Below are 23,349 nucleotides of genomic sequence, written 5' to 3'. Positions count from 1 at the left end.
CTATCCTTATGCACCATGCATAAGGAAATGTCTTATGCACCATAACTTTTGCCTTACCAGGGCCCTTCCCCTTGGGAACCAGAGGGTTAATACAAAAAAAAAGTATAGAACTAATAAAAGCGGATTTGGATTCTCTACATTCAAAAATCCTACATTCACTTGCATTTAGTATAAAAATGTTATGAGAAAGAATAGAGAGAGATGTATTAAAAAAAAAAGAATGGAGAGAGATAGTATGGTAGGTCGTAATAACAAAATTATCCTTAAAAATAAACTAGATGTAGGTGAATGTAGGATTAATCAACAAAAGTAAATATAATCATGCCATTCTCATTACAATGAATGCATCTTCTCAATTCCCCTTCTTCCTCTTGAAAAACTTTCCTACTACCTTTACAATTTGAGCAAGGAACAAACCTGCATCTCCACAACTCTCACACGCAAGCCAAGAATCCTTAACAGGAAAATCTTTCAACAGTTTTTCCAATTCACCAGACTCATTAAGCAGCTTAATTTGTTCAGCATTTCCCACATGTTTTCCACTAATGAAAACCTGTGGCAAAGTTACCACTACTTTGTCTCCAAGTGCATTCTGCAACTCCTTCCTATAAGAAGAATCCATTGAATTATCTTTTTCATCTACTGCAACTCTAAATCCCTTCAATATCATCCTAAGTTCCTAACTGAACAACAATCTTCATACGTCTTGCGAATACCTCTTAAACTCGTAAAATATATACACTAATTTATCTTCAGCACTATGTAATTGTTAGAATATGAACAAAAACTCAAAGGACTTTTACTAATACTATTACTACTAGATTCTTCCATTGACGACACTGCACAACTAGCTAGATTGTTATCGATTGTTCCTTGTTTTCGTGATAACAACGCTCTACGGTAACTTAAAACAACATTGGGATCTAATTTAGCAAGCAATGCTTCCTCAGATAAATGCTGCCAAAGTAGTAATATTCTCCGACGAGATCTTCGTCGGGAAACTCAAAGGAAAGAGATAAGAGAAGGGATTAACTGTCGAAAAATTAATTATATAGCGAAGATGGTTATAGAACTCGTTGGATAGGATGAAAGTGTTGTCAACAAGTTCCTCTGGTCTTCTCTTCAAATCATTGAAATTGTCCTTTCTTGTTCTTCAAAGCTCCCCTCTTACTCCTGATGGTCGTTCTCCTCTTTCCAAAGCCTTATCCATTGCCATGCTTCTCACTGATCTTCAGGTATCATATACTCTCATTTTCACTCGCTCTTACTTTCAAACATTCAAACCCAAACATTCTTCTTTCTTGAACATTCATCAATGGAAGAATCGTTGATTGGATCAACACCATTCTTGATCAAATCCCACGCATCTTGAAAACCGAAAACAACTCTCATTTGTCTGCACCAAGAATCGTAATTCTTGCCATTAGAGATTGGAAGATTTCTAGGGAAATTTCCATTTGAATGTGACCCCATTTGAACGGTTGCAATGATCAATGAACCAGGCTCTTGATGCCAGATGTTAGCGCACCAATACTGTTCTGGACTGGGCCAAGAGCTGGCCCAATCCCTTCTGCCCGACATTTGGGGCACAGCCCAATAAGGGAAGACTTCCCCGACACGTCAGCCAATGACGTGTCCTGCTCGACTTAACGGATTAGCACCACGTTAATCACGTGCTCGCCTTACCATGCATGCTGATCCATTCAACCGTAGCTTAACAGCTAAGCAGCACGTTTAGCACGTGCTCCTTTATCCTGCCACAGCTGTCACGGAGTCATCCATTACCCGCCAATAGCGGAACGACTCCAAACCAGGATAGAGGCAGATAACAGCCTTCCCCTACGATACAGGGACTATCCTGGCAGTTGAGCCTATTGGGCCGGTTATCCAGGCCCAATAGACCAACCTTTGGCCCAGCGCTGGGGGCACTATATAAGCTCTCCTATACAGGAGAGCCAGGTATTCAGAACCATTCTACACTTTCTCTCTCTCTCTTCTTTTGTATCTCTCTGTTCACTTTGCTGACTTAGGCATCGGAGCACCTGCAGGTACAAACCCCCCCTTCGGTGTGGAAGCTTGCTCAACGGACCGGCCATCAATCTATTCTGATCATCAGGTACGATCAAATACACAAAACACGATAGGCGCGTTGCAAGCCTAACACAACTCTGCACTATAGGCTCAAAGTGAGCCTATCACACTTTGCACACACACACTTTGAAGAAGAAGAAGAAGAATAGAGATATAAAAGGGAAAGAAATTTTATTTCACTAATCAATCATCAAGTGTTACAAGTATATGTGTATTTAAACACATTTCTTAATGCACAAGTAATCTGTTACACATATAACAAACTCAACAAACTTGTAACTACCTCTAACTAAAATGACAGTTGTTACTTGCTACTCAAGTAACAAACAGAATTAGCACAAATCACAACAGTTTCCCCTTATATTTTGGAAAAGAGGGAGTATGAATTTAAGCACAATAATTAAAATAAATTAAAAGACATACAAAGAAAATACTAGTACCTACCTATATTGTTGCTATAATAAGAATATTACAGTTGTAGTATTACTATTTGTGTCTCACACTGTTAAAGTTCTCATTGTTTGTGCAGTGTTTATATAGGTGTATGAACCGTCAAAATTTCATCTTTGGGTACTTGTGTTAGTCAATGTGTATATTGACTTGGGTTAAGAATATATCTATATTCACCGAGACACTGGCCTACTTTTATTTCATAATTTTAATTGTAGAGAAATAACATGGCCATAACAAACCAGCTTTATTTGCTAGCCGGTTTAATAGCAAACCATGTTTGAACAAAAGTGAGAGTCGATGCGACAAAGGCGGCTAGGAAAGCAATAAAAGCCCAAGGATTGTCGAAATAAGTATTAATACCCAGAGCAATCAGAGTCTGGTATTTATTGCAGCAATGCTTGTCTATTTTGTCTCGAACGTCAAAATATATTTCTGTGTTATCCACCAAGTCCTTACTTATGTGATTGAAAATATTTACAACTTCCTCGTCACTAGAAAGGCAATGGTGCAAAATCCCTTTCGATCTCAATTCCCTCACATCTTCAGGATAGTCGATGAGTGAGCCAATAAAAGCTACAAAAGAACATATCCCATAATCATTCTCAAAATCAGGACACATTTCGTATGCTATCAAGTTGAGAAATGTAGCGGTTGTGCTTTCGTCCGCAACAATTTCAGGAAGAGTCAGTTTTGAAGCGAACCAACCAACGGAGAAATCTATAGCTGTTGGTATTCGTGTCGCCCTTGACTCAAGTTTTATTCCTCCGGCTCTTAGATCTTGTATGTTCCTATATGTCATCGCTTCTTGATTCTTGTTGTTAGCTTTATTGCGTTTAGCCTAAGTTTTGATCAAACATGGATTTGATCATCGTATAATCATCCTCACTAAATCTTCTTCTAATGTACAAATTAATTACTATATATATATATGAGTCAGGATCTGTTGACACCAACTAGTTTGACACCAAATGTTACACCTCTCAATAACGTTTTAACCGATATAAATTTTATAAAATCCACCGTTGGATTGAAAGTTTACATCATATAGATCATTTGTGTAAAATTTCAAATAAATCCAAAATCATTTGATATGTTATTGAGATACATCAAAATTAACGGTTTTTGTATTTTTTTAAATGCCGTTAATCTTTATGTGTCTCAATAGCATATCAAATGATTTTGGATTTGTCTGAAATTTTACACAAATGATCTATATGATGTAAACTTTCAATCCAACGGTGAATTTTGTAAAATTTATATCGGTTAAAACGTTATTGAGAGGTGTAACATTTGGTGTCAAACTAGTTGGTGTCAACGGATCCTGACTCTATATATATATATATATATATATATATATATATATATATATATATATATATATATATATATATATATATATATATATATATATATATATTTCTGTGTTATCCACCAAGTCCTACACTATGTTCTTCTTTTTCTTTCTTATTCTTTTGAAGTGATAAAATCTTTTGAATGCGTGGCCTCCAAATCCTCTTATCGTCTGTAGGGATGGCAACGGGCGCCCATGGTGCGGGTTTGACACTTACCAAACTCACACCCGAAATCATCACCCAAACCTAAAGGTTGTTCGGGTGGCAAACAACACCCACGCCCACACCCATTGGGTTCGGGTTTTTCCACCCAAACCCGCAACACATTTGAAAATAATTTGCAAATTTAAGAAATTAAATTCCAACATAGACTTTGAATTAAATTACAACTAAAATTAAGGTCTTCCAAGAAAATTCAAACATAGACTTTCAAGAAATTACAACATAGACTTTCAAGAAATTAAATTACAACTAAAATTAAGGTATTCTAAGGTAATTGAGGGAGACTGTGGGGGGTAATTAGGTAATTATAAAATAATTCGGGTGGGTGTATGAGTTTCGGGTGTGGGTTTGACTGATACCAAACCCACACCCATATTATCGGGTGTCACCCGAACCCAAACCCAAACCCAGTCAAATCGGATTTCGCCCGTTGACTTGGGTTTGGGTTCGGGTGGGTCTCTCGGGTTTGAGTTTTTTTGCCATCCCTAATTGTCTGGTGAGGCCCAATGATGACATTTGAGGAAATCCTTCATGGTGTATTTCAACTCGTCTTCATTGTCATTTTTCCACAACAGTTTCAGTACAAGATATGGAAGTTGATTCTCTAACAAAAGTGTATCCATCATCACAAGAACCAGTTAATCAACCTTAATATTCATAGCTTCTGGTTTTCCAAAATCGGCATGCTCCAAGATATGCAGCAGAGAACATCCATCCACAAACAACATCCACGACAACTTTTCTTCAAGGCTAGTGAAGCCTTCTAGAGACTCTCTAGTACCGGTTAAAGCTAAAACATCGTCTGCAAAAAGACCTTTTAGTTCGACAATGTTATCTGCAATCTTTTTGTGTAGATTCTGTGGATTGAGTCTACCATTTTTGATGTATTGTGCTGCCCACATAAGCTTGTATTTTTCTCCTAACTTCAAATTTTCATTTCCATGATGGATTGGGCCTATTGACACCAACTTGGGTGTGTAATGTTTCTCGAAATTTTCTCTTGTTCGGAGATATTCTGCCACCCTTTGTATCTTTGGTCGTGAACTATGGGGTGCTGGCTTTGAGTTTAGTAGCTTCTTAAAGTTCTGTTCAAGGGTAATTAGGGATGCCAATATATATATGGGCTTAGTGTAGTATAGTGTTTTCTTACTTCTGAATCTGATTAACCTTAAGTATCTCATTTGTTGATTATCTTTACCTGGTTTACAAGATAAGTAAATATACTAGGAAAAAATTTAGAAAAAGATCTTATGCCTCCACTCTAATTAAGTTTTATCCATATTGTCTTTACAGCTGGAATTGGATTTGGTGCAGTTACTGCGTCGTGCAGTTACCGCGTTGTGCAGTACTGCATCCAAACCGTCGGATCATGATCCAACGGATCAGATCTTTAGTGGTCGAGATTTCCAAACAACATGAAACCGCGTGATTTCTCTACAGCAGTAAATTCATATCCCTTTACTAGTAAAGTTTTACTTGATGGAGGAAAATAAAATTAATGGAAAAAGTATTTTGCTTTCACTGTTTCTAGTGTGGAAAAAGTGTGTTAATAAAAGTAGTATAAAACTGAAGAATCTTTCAAGAGAATACGAGTTCAATTCTTGATGAAAACAATTCTTTGTTAGATTTTACTTTTCTTACGGCCGAATTCTGGATTACCAGAGCCCTTCCATTTGGGAACCAGAGGGTTAATACCAAAAATAATAGTATAGGACTAAAATGCTTAATGCAAAGAAGTTATAATTGGCATTGGCAACAAAACTTATTATGAAAGATTAATCAACAAAAGTAAATATAATCATCACTAAATTAAATCAACTAATAATACCAATAATCATGTGCAGCAGCAAGGACATCGTATCAAGCCATTCTCATTACAATGAATGCATCTTCTCAATTCCCCTTCTTCCTCTTCATAAACTTTCCTACTACCATTGCAATTTGAGCAAGGAACAAACCTTGCATCTCCACAACTCTCACACACAATCCAAGAATCCTTAATAGGAAAATCTTTCAAAAGATTTTCCAATTCACCGGACTCATTAAGCAGCTTAATTTCTTCAGCATTTCCCACATGTTTTCCTCTAATAAAAACCTGTGGCAAAGTTACCATTACTTTGTCTCCAAGTTTATTCTGCAACTCCTTCCTATAAGATGAATCCATTGAAATATCTTTTTCATCTACTGCAACTCTAAATCCCTTCAATATCATCCTAACTGAACAACAATCTTCATACGTCTTACGAATACCTCTTAAACTCGTAAAATATAACACTATTTTATCTTCACCACTATGTAAATTGTTAGAATATGGACAATAACTCAAAGGACTATTACTATTACTAATACTATTACTGCTAGATTCGTCCATTGACGACACTGCACGACTGGCTAGATTGTTATCGATTGTTCCTTGTTTTCGTGATAACAACGCTCTCCGGTAACTCAAAACAACATTTGGATCTAATTTAGCAAGCAATGATTCCTCAGATAAATGCTGCCAAAGTGGCTTTTTCTTATTCTCCATCATAGTTTCTGAGAAAGAATCATCAAATGATTTTTCCTTGCATGAACTTGGTTTCATTGATGAATCAATTGAGTTGTCAAAATTGGAACTTTCATCATCACCACCATCATCATCATCATTGAGGCCATCCATGAGTTCCCAGGTGTTGATGACAGAGTCAGGAGACAATGACTGTTCTACCTGTGTTTGGTTCAATTTTTCGGGATCGCCATCAAAACAACTATTAGAGTTAAAGTTGGAATATTTTTGGTCAATCATGAGAAGAGAGCCATAGGTGGTTGATGTAAGAGAGACAAGATGGTGAGTATCACCTTTTCTTGTTGCAGGGTGATGAACAAGAGGCATTGGAAGAGAAAAAGCTTTTGGAACTTGTGGTGAAGAACAAGAAGAGTTATCATCAGAATTTTTCACTACTATTGTAAAGTTTTTTGAGACTGAACAACCCATGAATGAAGAAATTTTTGTGTCTTATGGAACATGAACATTTGTGTCTCTCAAACTTGTTTAAGGTTTGTTTGTTTGTGTTTTTGGGAAGACATTAGTGAAATGATGATAGCTTTTGGAGGATTTTAGATGAAAATGATGACATAAAGAAGAAATGGTGTATTGTTGGGTGAAAGTGAGGTTTCAATATTGAGGTAGGTTTGGGAAGGGTGTGATCAATGGTGTATAACAATATAGATCCATAAAAATAGTTATTATTATGACAAATAAGCATTTTTCTTAAATTAACTAGGTATGGTGGAGAAATTAGTGGAGGACTAAGGAACTGTGGGAAAATAGTCAGTTGGGTTTGTTTTATGGGGGAAATAGTTATTTTAGTCTCAACGTGCAATTCGCTGTTATTTTGGTCTCCATTGGGGAAAAACTATTGAATAGTTCTTGAATTTGCATTTCCCGGCTAAACTGACTAACGGAATGCAGATTCGGTGACTATTTAGTAGTTTTTTCTTAGTGAGGACCAGAATGACAGCGAGTTACATATTGAGAGACCAAAATGACTATTTCCCCTTGTTTTATTTGGATGCAGATTGTCATGCCTAAGGAAATACTCCCTCTGTACCAAATTATAAGAAAAAAACTTCATTTTTTTTGTCCCAAATTATAAGGAAAAACCATTTTCAAAAATGTTTTTTTTCCTTAATCTCATAAAATTAAATACAAATTGCATTTAATTTTCTCTCTCAAACTTTTTCTCAATAAACAACAACCAGTAAGAATTGTTTTTACATCTTCTCATGCAGCTTATTCCAAGAAAAACCCACAAGAACATATTTCAAATTATCATGTTTTACTTTTTCTTAATAAGTATGATTTTTGTTTTTTCCCTTATAATTTGGGACGAAGGGAGTATGTTATTTTATATCTCAACCATTACTTTTAAATTCAAACAGTTTAGATTGCTGACAAATAAAATAAACTATATAAAAAAATTGTAAACAATCTCGAACGTATATTTTAGATCAAAGAGTCAAAACAATGCGACAAATTCAGATTTTTTTTTTTGGGTAGAGAAATTCAGATCCATTTTATTTCTGTTAAATTTGATTTCCGTGTATTTTTTTAAGCATAAACTTATCTTCATATTAGTATTAGCAGGATTAAGCATCATTTAGTCCTACCTTTCTTTCCTTTGTGTTAGTTTATGCATGTAAGCACAAAATGTATTTGAGTTTTCAAAAGGAGAACACATCATTATACTGAACTTTAAACAATAGCCATTTAAAAAAATCACTATTTCTTGTTAAATTTCGTATTTTATTTAGTTAAGTAAAAAAAATATGAAAAATACTATTTAGTAAGAAATTTTTGTGCAAGAAAAAGAAGAAATTTAGTTAAATAAGAAAATTTTGATGGTAAATATAGTTCTTCTCGGTATCATAGTGAGAAAAACTCCAACATGCAAACATATGTGGTTGATAGCAAAAAGCCAAAGCCAAAGCCAACATTTTCTTTTGAAGAAGTTAAATAAGCCAAAGCCAACATTGCAATCCGAATTGTGATGAAAGACATCAATTTTTTCATATTATAAAATAATAAATATTTAAATCACAGTAAATAGAATCTAATCGAATTTTTTAAATTATTCATCTAACACTAAACCGAACTGTAAATTTATTTATTTTTTTGTCAAGATAGTCCAATGACTAGAAAATTCATCTTAAAGGTAAATAAGTGGAGTGTCCAGATTCGAACCCGGGCTCATGTACCTATATTGCGATGTCTATACCAACTGGGTTAAGCACACAGGGACAAAACTGTAAATAATATTACCTTTAAATCGGATGAATTTTTGTCCAAACCGCATGATGATGCTTACAAATGAGAATTCAACCTTACATGCACAATAGCGATAAAGCCAAAGAATTTAGTGCTTGTACTCGCAAACAGATTGAAACAGACATTTGATAAATGTGGAGGACCCTCCACAAGTCCTTTATTCTCAAGCTGGTGTTTCATCTTTTTTATTTACTTTTTAATCATATAAGTATATAACCCTTTTCAAATTTCAAAAGAATGAGGGGGGATTCACAATGTGATTGTAGCTTTTCATGTCAACATATTCATCAAAATAATATATACTTTTCCTATTAAGAAGGCAAATTCCACACCTCATGTAGCCATTAAAGTTGTGTCTAAATCTCTTTTTATAAATATTTAAAAATGGGTTAGGCTAAACAGGGCCCTGGAGCACTTGTTAAGCATACCTAAAAAGGAAATAAAAAATAAAAATTATATTGAAAAGATAATTTTTTATACTTTTGAGGCATTGAATGTACGCATTTCGATACAAAATTTCTATTTTAAAATGCTTAACCAATGTCCCGGGGGCATTGTTTAGCATTTTCCTTTAAAAATTTGTTATTTAACACTCTAAATTACCAGGGGTTCTTCCCCTGAAAATCAGAGGGTTAACACCAACAAACAAAAAACTACTATGAGAGAATGAAAGACAAAATGATAAGATAATTTTGTTCACATTTCATCCAACACTCTGCTTTTTCTGCACTTTATTTTTCTGTATTTCACAAATAAACAATAGTCAAAAGTTTCCCAAAATGCATAGTACCAACATTTAAGTTTAGTGTTGGACACTAACAAAATATTGGCATATGTGATAAAATTCAACCATTTTTGTTTTGCACTTATTAATATTCATATCTACATGTCTATTTTAATGTCATGTCTAATTAATGCGGTGCCATAGTTGATAGATAGTAAGGTAGATTATTCACCTCAAACTGGAGGAGTACTGGTCTCTATCAATCTACTTGCATATAGAATAGATGTATTCATTAGTCATTACTTCCAAATCTGCAACCCCACCTTTAATCACTCATATAAATTTTTCCTAAAGTATGAATCTCCCTCATCAATACTTGTACTATATGCTTATTAACCAGCAAAACACATGGTCTAAACTCTAATATCAGAAAGACTTAAAATACAAGTCTTTATTTTACCTGCATCCACTCATACTCCCACAAAAAGCTTATGCAGGGTTCTAACACCACTGTTGAATATAATTTTTATGACTATGTAACATGGATGGATATATGAGCATTTACCAAGTATTTGTAGAACCTGGAACAACAAGGTGTAAGATTACTAACGGTGAATTCGGACATAATCGGGTGTTTTTTGAAATTGTTGGGGCATAAAAGCAACCAACTCCTTTGAAATAAAAAACTCTGCAATTTTTTTGCCACATTTTTTTCCTACACAAAGGTAATACAAATAGTAAAAAACCGCAACTGAACTATCTTTGTTTGACTTCAGATATCTATTGCCTTGAAAGGCCGGCCGACAAGTATAAATTTCCCAAATTAATTTTGGAATTCTACAACGGAAAAAACAGAGAAAAAATCCTCACATCTAAAAGCAGCTTCCTTGTTAAGACTCAAATTTCATCCTCTTCAAAGGGATCTCGTTCAGGGTAGTCGCCAACCTGGAAAGAATTTATATAGAGAGAAAAGAAATCAGTGTTTTTCAACAAATATTTTCAGATATGGGATTAAAGATACTTTTTGCCACTAATTGATTATTAAGATTTCTTTATTTCAATGAGTCTGATGTTGCTAGTTCCAAAAACTTAATTGCTCAAAGATGAACTCGTGTTTTCGAAACCAGTTTAGTTAAAGAATCACGAAAAGAACAGATCAACTGTCTAATCTAAGGACCAAATCACAACATGCAATAAATAATTGTTGACAGAGAAAAGCATGACTGATAATGTTAACATTTTTGTCAAACTTAATATCATGTAGGTCTTTATCATGAACCTCATAAAGCATAATGCTTGGTTACACTATTGGTGTCTGTTACTTCTATTTACGTCAGATATTTGTTTCCACAATACCACTGATAGAAACATTGAAAATATGAGCTATGCCAAATATTTTTTAAAATTATTAAGACAAAACACACACGTCTACCCCAAGAAAATCAGCCAATGGGATTAAAGCTATGTCAATTGTCAAGTCAAATGATAATATGCTTTTAGTGTGTTCAGTTAGCAAGTAAAAAACAGCGCAGCACAATATTAAATTTGGGATAAGCGCAGGCTTTTGGATTCATGTATGAAGTTATTTTTGCTCTTGGTCATTTTCTGTTTTATTCTTGTGTTAAGGAGGATTCCTTGTCCTTGTATTTTTTTCCTTTTAATTTTACTACGCAATGACAAGATGCACCATGAATGAAAATATCCTGATACTACAACATTGTTTCCAACAAACCTTCACTTTGTCCGGCCTAACTATTCCCCCGTGAGATGGTGGGCATTGAAAGTAACGTACTCCTTTGACCCTGTAACATAACCAAGGGAAATTCTGAAGTAAATGCAGGTATAATTGAATTGATGTTTTTGAATGTCAAAAAAGAACACAATAGCTAAGCAGGAATTGACATGATGAGTTAGTTAGTCAGAGGAGTTGATTGATCTGCATATCAGATAAAAATATGGTAATTTTACTTACATGCCATCGTGTTTGCCCAAGGGTTCATCATATTGAACTCCAACCCAGAAACCAGGACCCAGTGGTTCTGCCTGACCAATAAATTTTACAACACCTCTTTTTCCCCCAGGTTCAACTTCACATCTTGATCCTACCTGAATAATTTGGAAATTGGAGAGAGGAGTTACAACATAGCAGTTCCGTGAGATTCAGTTCACAAACACCAGATGAATTGATCAACATTACAACAATATGAATAATAAAATATATAACATCTCTTTTTTACAACAAACAAAACTGCAAAAACACGTAAATCATTATTGAAAGAACCAAAGAAAATCACACATGATCGAAAGATCCAAAAAATAAGTACCACTCATCATGCATCTAAATAAATATTCAAGTAACTGAGGCTACAGTATACTGCTAGAAAACAATATCACATCAATAGTCAAACTCACACATGATCGAAAGATCCAAAAAATAAGTACCACTCATCATGCATCTAAATAAATACTTCAAGTAACTGAGGCTACAGTATACTGCTAGAAAACAATATCGCATCAATAGTCAAACTCATTTAGTATATGACTAGACTAGCAATTGATACTTGATACTTGCAAAACATTATATCAAACTTAACACTTAAAAAATAAAGATTCATACAGGCTATATGGTGTAAGTTAATCCCCCTTTAAGTATTTCTTGTTTTCACAAGAATGCACGTCTCCGGTCCTTTTCTTCCCTTGTCTCTATTTAAAATCAGGTTCAATTGAAACCATACTAACCAAATACTCTTTTCATTCATTTTTCAAGGGAAATAGGTAAAAATGAAAAACTCAATGTGGAAAATGATACTACAGTGAAGCTCCCTAAGCAGTTTTTCATTTTATTAAATGTTTACCATTTATTTTGTTGTTCGAAAATCCTTAATACATTTCATCAAAATTCAAAACCACCTCTTTTGTTGTACTAAATTACAAGTTTTCAAAGGCAATGACTCACCAAAATCATCATGCAAAATGTAAACAAAGCATCACAGTTTGATGATTTCAAGAATATTCAGGTGTCGAATCTTGTACAGTACTCATCTTGCTTATTGCCTCTCATTAATGGTTATTGTTTCCTACTACGGCTTTTAGATCCCATAAAGATTATTTTTTCGAGTTTATTTGTTGTTAGATTTGTAAAGCTGTTCTTGAGCTTCTCACGCTTTTGGAATACTTAGCCCTTGACATGCTCTATGACCAAGTGATTTGGAATTTTATCCGTGCCACTAGTATTCTTCATAATTAGGTTTGATTTAAGCAAAAGGTAAACTGGACTTGTGCAATGGCCTACGCTTAATGCCCATGAAGTTCCTTATCTCGCTATAACAGAATTCATCATGCCCCTTCTCCTCACTCCTCATCTCTATATAACTATCTTCCGCTGCCTTCTCCACCTGCTATGCCAGCTCAGCATCCTTCTTATTGGATCTCTTCCTGTGGTACACTATCTACACATTAGGCCCATTACCTCCATTTGGATTCAGCTGGCCCACAACCTCATTTGAATTTCTATCAAAATCACTTATCAATCTAACCTCACATTGCCCATTGTACCATTATTCAATGTTTATCCTTATCCACCTAAACCTTATAATTTTGAGAACTATAGTAAAATAACCTACACAATAATTATACTCGAAAGTAAATAGAGAATAAAGAACATAGACATGATAGCTGACAAACCTTGATATTAGCCCAGAGGTCTTCCATGTTGGTGTCAGGTGTCTGCATGATAAATGCCAAATCAATGAAATTGTTCATTACTCAAAAACCGGCACGAGCCCATATCAAGTAATAGACATGAGTAGCTTTAATATATCCAATAACTTCATGTTGTGCATGCAATTGGGGCAGGCTAAGCAGGATAAATCAATCAAATGTTTACCTTTGCCTCAACAGTCGATGGAACTTGAGACGTCAATTTCTCCCTATATTTTCTGAAAGTATCTGCTATAGCATAATGAAGTAAAAATATATAATAAGCTACAAGAAGCAGTAGTAGTACGTAAATATAAATATATTCTGGATAAAACATGTTGAACATTGAACAAAAAAGGTCTGTCGTTATGCCCTAAGCAGATATTTTGACAGTGTCAATATAATTATTTTATTTGATTACTGATTTGATTAGAAGAATTTTCATTGCATGACAAAGCTACTTTTTTATTTAAAAAAAAATTCAGAAATAAACAAAGGGTAACAACATGATTTTACAAATTGACTAAAATCACACTTCATGAGCATTAAAAAACTGATGGTGTTCATTAAACTAGAAAACCTATTCTGCCCCTCATATACAGATATTTACTGAACTATATTGTACCTATAAGGTTTTGTTGACATGTATCCTTAATGACAAAAATAACCTCTATTACTCATCAAACATTATTTAAAGGAGAGGGTATTAAATTTTTTTTGGATGATCACACCCATAATGACAAATATTGGTTTGATTAATTAGTCATTCTATGCCAAAATTACATCAAACACATGCACACTTAACCTATTAAAAGAAGCACAAATAAAAAAGTTTTCTTAGAGGGACCTGCCTCCTCGCTTATTATAGGCTTCTTCAGAAATTTCGTATTTCTCCACCAATGATGTATCTTCCAGCCATCCACCAGATGTGACAGATGCTGGATCTAGATCAATGATATGCAAACGAAACCTGCCAAAGCACACAGGGAATAAAAATTAAAAACATTAAACAAATAGATTGACGAACAATAAAAACGTGTTGGCTACATCAAATAATATTAGATGCAAAGCAAGACAGATGTAAAAACTAAAAAGTAACAAACTGCTTCTTCCAAACTCAATAAAGTAAATAACTAACAAAACACATAGCACATTTGAAAGTAGCACTCTGTTGAAAACAAAGCAGCAACCACAAACCCCAGCACACACTCCAACCAAACTCAACGGGGAAAAAAGTATTTTATTGGTAATATAACCATGATACTACATAACTTATGCAAGTGTGCTCATGTATAATATACTCTTATTTTATTACTCTCTCCGTCCCATGATAATTGACTTATTTTCCGAAAGAATTTATCCCAAATAACCGCTACTTTTCAAGGTGATATTAATACCATTTTCCCAATTGTATCATCTACTTAATACTACATACACTATAATCAGATTAAGGGAGTCATACTCTCATAAAAAGAACAAACAACATAAGTGAGAGCTTACAACTAAATTTACGTATGATCTACCAACGTGGAAATTCCATATTTGAATCCAACCCAACTCAGCCAAATAAATAAAGTAAATAACAAGGTATTGTTTATGGGTATATATATGCTTGATTATATATAATACATTCATACAATTTCACACTCAAATATGCTTGATTATATATATAATACATTCATATAATTTCACACTGAAAAAAATAATAATAAAGGACAACAATTTCTCTATCAAAATAAAAAAATAATAATAAATTCAACTAACTACTGGAAAAAGCAATCAAAATTTTTACTTCCTAACATCAAAAAAACAAAACGAAACATCCAATTACAAAATGCAATGAGTGATGAAAATAAAATATGAAGAAAAGGACTAACCCATCAAAGGGAGAATAGAATCCAAGTAGTTTGGAATTATCAGAGAGATCGGCAATTTTGTTGCGAGCATCGTCATATAGTTCAAGGTGCATTGAGTTGACAGATGTACCACATTTTCTCCACAGCTTGTCCTTCACTGCTTCCACTGTGAGCTATAAGAGGAATTTATCGCGCATATTAAATGATGAACAAAAAAGAAAAATAAAGGGAACGCGAAGAAGGGTGAAAGTAGGGTGGGAGGGAATGCCTGAAGGGAGAAGCGAATGTCGGGGTTGAAAGTTGTGAGATTAGAATGAGTAACACGCAAAAGGACGGACTCGTCCCCTTCAATCTTCTGCAAGCTTGATGCCATTTACTAATTTGATAAGTAGCGTACCCAATCCGACTCCTAGGTCACCAGGTGCAAACTATTTCTAAAAAAATAAAAATTAGTATTAGTATCATACACATTGAAAGAATGTAAACTAACAGATATATAGATAGACGATGTATATTCCAATTTCAACCAACTTTCTGAAAGATGCCCAATTCCAACTAATTATTTTTAGTTTTTTTTTGTTTTCACTGTCACGACCCAATCTCAGATCATGACCGGCGCGCAGGCTGACACTAACTAACCCTGTATTTAGCCAGGCAAACCTAATACACTATAACTATACCTATTTAGATTATAGAGTTACTGAAATTATAGCTCGGCAGGGAGGGTCCCCGGTCCTAGGTATCCCTAAAAGATTAGGGAATCAGAGCCACGTAGTTCTTTAAGTGTTGGTTAATAATCAACAAAGTATATATATATATATATAAAAATAAAAAAAAATAAAAAACTATAGCACATTATCTCTTCGTTGTGGCGAACGGTTATACCACATTATCTCTTCGTTGTGGCGAACGGATATACCACATTATCTCTTCATTGTGACGAACGGCTATAACACATTATCTCTTCGTTGTGGCGAACGGATACCCACTTTAACTATGAATACTTTATTCCTAGGCTACATTATCTCTAAATTTTAAAACAGAAAAGTTGTAGATTATGTATCACCTCAACAACTTCACCAAGCTTGCAGATCCAAATATTCTATCCAATTCCTAATGTAAAATTTCATCGCATTGTAGCCGTCTACATTCTATAGCATTTACAAACCACATACCACATCTATAGCTTGGCAAACATAACTTTATATTTAATAGAATTTATCAGCGAACCATACAACCGTACACACACATAACACATCAATAATCTACAACACAGATAACAATAATTCTTCAAACTTTCTTTGGAATTAAAAGAAACAATATCCACGCACACCATGACAGAAACACAGCACTATATATAGCCCCAAAAATGCTACCTTAATATGCTATAATTACTACATATGTATATTGTTAAATTTCATTCATAATATCTCAATAAACCTGCATAAATTCACAGCAGCAATGTTCATAATTTCTAACCTTCTCAACAAATCCATAACAGCCCCTAACATCTTCAAATTAGTCCCTGATTTGAGATAAACAAATTCTAGTCTCTAACATCTTCAAATTAGACTACTTAGCTTATCAACTATGGTTCTAACAAAAATGGGTATTCAAATCCCTAAATCTTTTACATGCATTACAACACTTATATTACTTAACGTAAGGTTTATTCTAGGTTCTATTTCTACCAAAACAAAACCTAATAAGAACTCACCTTTGATTAGAAGATGAACTTGGTGGAAGCTTCACAATCTCTCAAAATTCTCCTAATCCTCTTGTCTTTTGCTTCTTGCTCTTCTTTTCACACCAACCTTAGCTCTCTATCAGCCCAAACAATGATTTTGTGACGAAAATACACATGCAGTACTTCTAACCAATGGGGAATGGATTGGAATGAGATTTGGGTATATTGGAAAATTAGGTTTGGTGACCGAGGGGTAAAAGAAGAGAGAAAGAGTTCCATTTTCTTAGTTTGGCATCCTTCCAATCTAACAAAAGAATTTGATTTTTTTTTTTTTTTTGAGATTTCTCCATGCACTTGTGTTCTAGAAAAAGAATGAAAAATGAAATGTGTCGGTTCTCCGAGAAAGAGAAGATGAAAGCAAGTCAAGTTATTAAACTACCCTCAAATTTGACCACCCCATCATATACATAACCTTAATGTTCTATATATTTACTAACATGCCATCAAACCTATAATTCCAATTATTCATAGGCAACTATTTCTCCTTAACACTTTTAAGGATTCTCTCAATTAAATACTAATTGGTTTTAAAACTCAGGGATATTACATTCACCATCAGTATCCGGCCTACTAAACCGCCTAATCTGGTTCGAGGGTCAGTTCTGGCATCAGGTGTTTCCTGCCCCTCCCGATCGCAGTTGAGGGGGGTAAATTATTTTTAGTTTTTTAACTACTGATATTGAACTTACTTCTAATAAAGAATTGAACAAAGTTAATTAATAATAACAGTTCATACTTAATAGCTGGATTAAGTGATAACACCTTAAACAAAGAGACACAACTCTAGATACTGCATATGTATTTTTAATAATAAAATTTCAGCAAATAAGGCATAGTATGTAGGATTTAAGGGTGAAATTGAAATTGGACAGTGCATCAATTTAATCAATATATTGTGGTATGAAATGAAAAGAAAATAACATTGATTGATTCATAAATCTAGGGTTTTGTTAATTGCAAATGAAGAAAATCAATGGGAAGAAGAGAACAAACCAGTATAAGATCGGGGGAGAGAGATTCAACTAATCAAATCTCTCTCAAAACCATTCGTGGCTCACTTCCTGCCGTCGCGCTGCCGGAGATCTTGTTTCGCCGTTCTTCTTGCACGGCTTCTCTTTTCTGCACATTTTCAATTTTAAAATATTCATTAATTACACATAAATGAGATTAATTACTATGCAATGAATCATTGAAGTTTATAAAACAGAGTTGTTAAACTGAACCTGAGGTTTGAAGGGGTGGCACTGGCAGCGGACCAAAGGTGTGGTATGGTAGGAGGATGGTGGTGGACTGGTGGTCAGTGGATGATGAATGACATTGATAGAGAGGTTTTCGTGGCTTTGGTTTTGAAATGCGACGAGTAAGGAATTTATTTACTTTTTCGATTCCCTTTAAACTTAAACAAACCAACAGAGCGGTTTGATTTTTTATTTTTTTTGTAATGCAGAACCGGTTCAACAGTTGAGTTCCAGTTAAATGATTACTGCTTCGATTTGGTTTTAATGAACTGAAAATCCACCGTTCGGTTCGGTTTACATAAAGTTTTGGTCAAAAACCAAACTTTGTCCATCCCTAGCAATGATATCTTGTGATGTCAGATACTCCCTCCGGTCCGTAATATAAGAATAAATAAATTTTTTAGATTCATGAAATCATTGATGTATTTGGTCAAAAAAATATATCAAATACATTAAACATTTTATGAATCTGAAAAACAAACTATCTCAAATTAAGAACTAGTTAGAGTAGTACATGTTTCTTTTTTGTTTTTTTTTCATGTATTTAAAATTCGGATGTAACCAAGATATTGGACCAAATTGGTTAATGAATTTCTTGGGGAAAAAACTTTTAATTAAGAGTTTCACATTTTATAACCAGTTTTTTTTTTAATTCTTTGAAGGGAGTATGTTAGATAAATTTTAGACTTAATTAGTAAAATGGTCCCTTAAAAACATTTTTGGTTTCAGATTGGTCCCTTAATGAAAAAAAGGTCCAAATAGGTCCCTTAAAGAAAAAAAGTCCGAATAGGTCCCTTAAAGACATCTCCGTTAATCAGTTTGGTCCCTAAAAAGAGGTCTAAATAAGACCAAACTGATTAACGGAGATGTCTTTAAGGGACCTATTCGGACTTTTTTTTCTTTAAGGGACCTATTTGGACCTTTTTTTCTTTAAGGGACCAATCTGAAACCAAAAATGTCTTTAAGGGACCATTTTACTAATTAAGCCTAAATTTTATGATTATAGTGATTTTTGTTATGAAATATAAGAGAAGAGAAGAGAGAAAGAATAGAGATTGTATTATTCTCATCAAGGTGTCTGTTAGTGGAATGAGTCAATGCTTAATGGACATCCACCAAATTATTCATAACACTCCCCATTGGATGTCCATCGAGGATATGCCTCGTTAAAACCTTACTAGAGAAAACTCATTGGGAAAAAATCCTAGTGAAGGAAAAAGAGTACATCATCCTTTATGTGTGAACTGCCTCATTAAAAACCTTACCAAGAAAAACCCAGTGGGACAAAACCATGGTTAAGGGAAAAAGAGTGCAGAACATATTTATATCTCCCCCTCATAAAGACAATTATATATGAGACGAAGAAAATCAAATAATCTTATGTAGTTGTAGTAGTTGCTCAAAAGTTTTACTTGAAGCTGACTTTGTAGAAAGACCTGTCTTATCTTCTTTATCATATACTCTTCTCCAAATATGTAGTTTGTGCGATATTATCTTCATGTTGAATCGTTGCAAGAACCCTTTAGAAGAAAACTCACAAATTCTTGTATCCGATGAATCACACACTTCAACCAAATCACATTCTTGATTTATCTTCTATAGTGCTCAACTTTCCTCGTCATTTTGTTTCATGATATTGTTATTGTTGTTTGTTTCATAGATCTCTATGAGTAATTGTACTTCTTCATGTGGACATATAGTTTGTTTGTGATCTATACCTTTACGAGGATTAAACAAATTACCTGCATATCTAAAATACCAAAATATATACTTGATGATATATTGACAACAAATAATAGGTCCATAATGTATTTGGCCCCAATTGAATTAAAATGTGGTACTTCAGGACCAATTAGTTCTTCATCATTTACTCGAACTCTAAAATATTCTTCAAAATACTTATTTTGTAAGAAATGACAATATTTCAAGCTCTTAAGGAGTCTCTTGATGATATTTTTATCATCAACATAGATAGATAAAAAAATTCATTGCCAAATATTTTCTTAAAATGAACAAATTGTCATTTTCATATTTCTCACTTGGAAATATTCAACAAGAATATTATACAACATGCATATATATTGCTCGAGTATTTAAGGAGACTTATTCATGTTTATTAAGTCACCTTTCCAATAGTTTGATATATGTGTCTCACAAAAATTAAATCCTTTTGGGATTTTCATATATTATCAAGAGAGATAATTTTCATGTAATCATCATTATTAAGTGAGCCATTCAAATACATATACTAAACTTAATCAATTATAAAGAAGTTCTGAATTCACTTCAGGTGAATATGCCTCTTGAAAATTAATGATAGACGTTTATCATTATTCTTTAATAATGAGTCAAACTTTAAATATTTGTATATTTTCTTTTCTCAAATAGTTTGAAATGTATGTCTCGTGGAAATTAAATCCTTCAAGGAGTTTTATATAATTCACACTAACAAGTGAGCCATACAAATATATCGTGACACATTTTTCAAATAAATTGAATTTTCCATGTGTTAATAAACTTAATCAAGTAAGACTTAATCAAGTAAGAGAAGGATTTTGATTTCACTTCAGGTGAATATTTCTCTTCACATTCAATGGAAAACTTTTACCAATATGCTTGAATAAAAAAATCAAGCTTTTAATGTTTGTATGTCAACATTTTCTATTCACACGAAAATTAATTCGTATCTATCATGTTTTACATCTTCAGGTGTATGGACTGCTGGTCCAAAAATCTTCACTTTGCAAAGTGACTTTAATTACGTAGCAATTACGTTTTCATTTAGACAATCATTGTCTATAATTCTCAATTGAATTTATTTCATGATCCTCATTAACTCTTTTCACGAATAGCGCTATAATATATATAAAAATATCATCAACGTTGACTTCCTTTCGGTTCCATCATATTCCATTCATGACATAATTTTCATTCATGACATAATTCGTCAAGATCTCTTTATTATCATAAATTTCAGGTACCTGAGAAGTTCTTCTGGAACTTAAAACTCAATTATGTCAAATACTCTTTTGAAGTTTTCATATCCTCACTTGGGTCATCTTTCTTTTTAGCTCATTTTCTTATTTGAGGATTTTTATCGTTGGAACCGACTGATCTACCACACTTCAGGGTGGTTAATACTGATTTGCAAAATAAGATTGTCCAACAGGGACATCCATTTTGTTTGGAGCATTAGCAGCTAATAGTTGATTTCATAAATTTTGCAAATGATTTATATTTTGAACATTTGATTCAAACTATGAGGATCAATGTGAGATAATAACATTAATTTATTTCAAGTGATTCATTTGAACTTCTGGTTCATATTTTTCAGCTGCTTATTCTCCCCCCTAATATTGGGAAAATTAATTCATCACTTGAAAATCAGCCTACAGGGCTGTAAATAATTCTCCAATTTTTGGCTCAAGATGATTTATAATAGATGGAGATTCATATCAAATACATTTTCCCAATATTCTTTAAGAACCGTTTAAATGCATTCTATTGGAGCAATTACACATACACAACACATCCAAAAATGCTTATATGGGAATCATGTTTATAAACAAAGTTCAAATTGTAAATTAGGGGAGAACTTATAATAATTAGTTCCCAAAATATAAATTAGAAGTTATGATCTCATAAGTATCAGTCATGTAATTACTTTAGACGTCTAAAGAATGGATCTTCTAGTCCATTTTTTGTATGATCATATTCTATTTGATATCGATTTCAATTGACATACGATACTTATCAAATATTTTCTAAGAATTTAGAAAATGAGATCTTAGCAAAACTATTTGAGAAAACAAATTCACAAACTTCTGGTTGTGAATTTGTGAGTAAACATGCATGTGACCAATTTAGTTGATGCATCAATTCAAGTCACAAAATATCTAAATGGTCAAAAATCTCAAATTATCAATTTCTTTTGGGAATTAGTAACCGATAAAAATTATTAGAATGAAGGAACTTCAGGCCCTTCACTATATATTTATAGTTTTGTTTTCGCATCATAATAAATCCGGGATGACCCAACCGGTATTGCCAACAATAAATTTAATATGATTTGTAAACTTCTGGTTTACAATAATTTATGCTTCAATTGCATTATTATATATAAACATGTAGTATAAACTTCTGGTTTATAACTTTTTCATTACACTTAGTTTATCCAAAATATGAGTAATAAATTAATAATATATAGAGATATTCAACATCTCTTCATTTCTTGTTTCCATATTGATATTCATATATGAATGAAAGAAAATTATACTTATGCAATCAATTGGGCTGAATTGTTACTATTGTCATTTATGTACGTTTAAAAACGTTTCATCGTATTAGCGAGTGAGTTCCTTCATTACAAATGGAGCCAATAAATTTTGATGACTTTACAAGTCATCTCAAATAGCCACAAATCAACGGCAAACCAATGTATAATAATAAAAAAAACTCTAATAATAAATCAATGCAAGGATAATTTAATACTCAATTGTCTTAATAGTTCCTCAAAATAATAATTTCAATAACAGTTTTCAAGTGAGCATTCAAATAACAACAAGACAATATAAAATTTACAAAATATTTACAAATATTCATATAAATAACATTTGGTGTATTTATTATCGTAAAAAAACATTTGGTGTAATAATTAACAAAATTGAGCCTAAAATAAATTTCCAAATAGAACACATTAACAAAATAATTAACATTAGTGTTACAACTTTAACAAAATAATCACATTCGTGCTGATAACGTGTTATGAAATATAAGTAATAGTAATAATATATAAGTATAGAGGAGAGAAGAAGAGAAGAAAGAAAGAATAGAGATTGTATTATTCTCATCAAGGTGTCACGTTTACATGACAATACAAGTCCTATTTATAGGACAATATAATGGGTCAGTGAAATAAGCCAATGCTTAATGGACATCCACCAAATTATTCATAACAATTTTTATTAAGAGAAAATAATTTAACAGAGTTTCACATTTCAGCACTTATATGACTACATTAATTATTTGTCAAAAAATGACTACATTAATTAGTCAATAAATCTAAAATGTTTGTCAATTATAAAAAAGGACTAGAGGGAATTTAGCTTATCGAAAGAAAATAAAAGTAAGCATTCAATAAAAGAATATAAGGAGGATCAA

The 23,349-nt window shown here is 33.1% G+C and overlaps 2 protein-coding genes across 10 annotated transcripts; both read right to left on the bottom strand.

Annotated features, from left to right (window-relative positions):
* Window positions 1-4,535: 4,535 nt before the first annotated feature.
* LOC123902254 (uncharacterized protein At5g39865-like) lies at window positions 4,536-7,382 on the bottom strand. Its single transcript, XM_045951933.1, has 2 exons — window positions 5,947-7,382; window positions 4,536-4,920 (listed from the first exon to the last, which is right to left on the bottom strand). The coding sequence occupies exon 1, from the start codon at window positions 7,090-7,092 to the stop codon at window positions 5,953-5,955; it is 1,140 nt and encodes a 379-aa protein (XP_045807889.1). The 5' UTR covers window positions 7,093-7,382; the 3' UTR covers window positions 4,536-4,920; window positions 5,947-5,952.
* Window positions 7,383-9,764: 2,382 nt separating this feature from the next.
* LOC123902253 (tubulin-folding cofactor B) lies at window positions 9,765-18,432 on the bottom strand. 9 transcript variants are annotated; one of them, XM_045951926.1, is made up of 11 exons: window positions 18,175-18,432; window positions 17,945-18,070; window positions 15,473-15,638; window positions 15,226-15,377; window positions 14,200-14,318; window positions 13,536-13,600; window positions 13,334-13,375; window positions 11,622-11,755; window positions 11,382-11,451; window positions 10,520-10,594; window positions 9,765-10,230 (listed from the first exon to the last, which is right to left on the bottom strand). In XM_045951926.1, exons 3-10 carry the CDS (start codon window positions 15,575-15,577, stop codon window positions 10,547-10,549), a joined length of 735 nt encoding a protein of 244 aa, XP_045807882.1. In that variant the 5' UTR covers window positions 15,578-15,638; window positions 17,945-18,070; window positions 18,175-18,432; the 3' UTR covers window positions 9,765-10,230; window positions 10,520-10,546. The 9 variants fall into 9 exon arrangements, with proteins under 9 accessions (XP_045807882.1, XP_045807888.1, XP_045807881.1 ...); XM_045951932.1 differs by having other exon boundaries at window positions 13,536-13,597; window positions 18,175-18,424; XM_045951925.1 differs by lacking the exon at window positions 9,765-10,230 and adding an exon at window positions 10,266-10,364.
* Window positions 18,433-23,349: the final 4,917 nt, after the last annotated feature.

The sequence above is a fragment of the Trifolium pratense genome, linkage group LG1 (genome assembly GCF_020283565.1).
Source record: "Trifolium pratense cultivar HEN17-A07 linkage group LG1, ARS_RC_1.1, whole genome shotgun sequence".
Lineage (NCBI taxonomy): Eukaryota > Viridiplantae > Streptophyta > Magnoliopsida > Fabales > Fabaceae > Trifolium > Trifolium pratense.
The sequence above is the reverse complement of the archived record's forward strand: the minus strand, read 5'-3'. Positions and strand labels throughout refer to the sequence as shown.

Bases quoted from the DNA above. Each gene is read 5' to 3' on its own strand.
- LOC123902254 (XM_045951933.1), bottom strand. From the start codon at position 7,092: ATGGGTTGTTCAGTCTCAAAAAACTTTACAATAGTAGTGAAAAATTCT.
- LOC123902253 (XM_045951926.1), bottom strand. From the start codon at position 15,577: ATGGCATCAAGCTTGCAGAAGATTGAAGGGGACGAGTCCGTCCTTTTG. The intron at 14,319-15,225 runs GTTAGTCCTTTT...GTGCTTTGGCAG, and splicing joins TTCTATTCTCCCTTTGATGG to GTTTCGTTTGCATATCATTG. The intron at 11,756-13,333 runs GTTTGTCAGCTA...CAAATTATTCAG, and splicing joins ACCTCTGGGCTAATATCAAG to GTAGGATCAAGATGTGAAGT.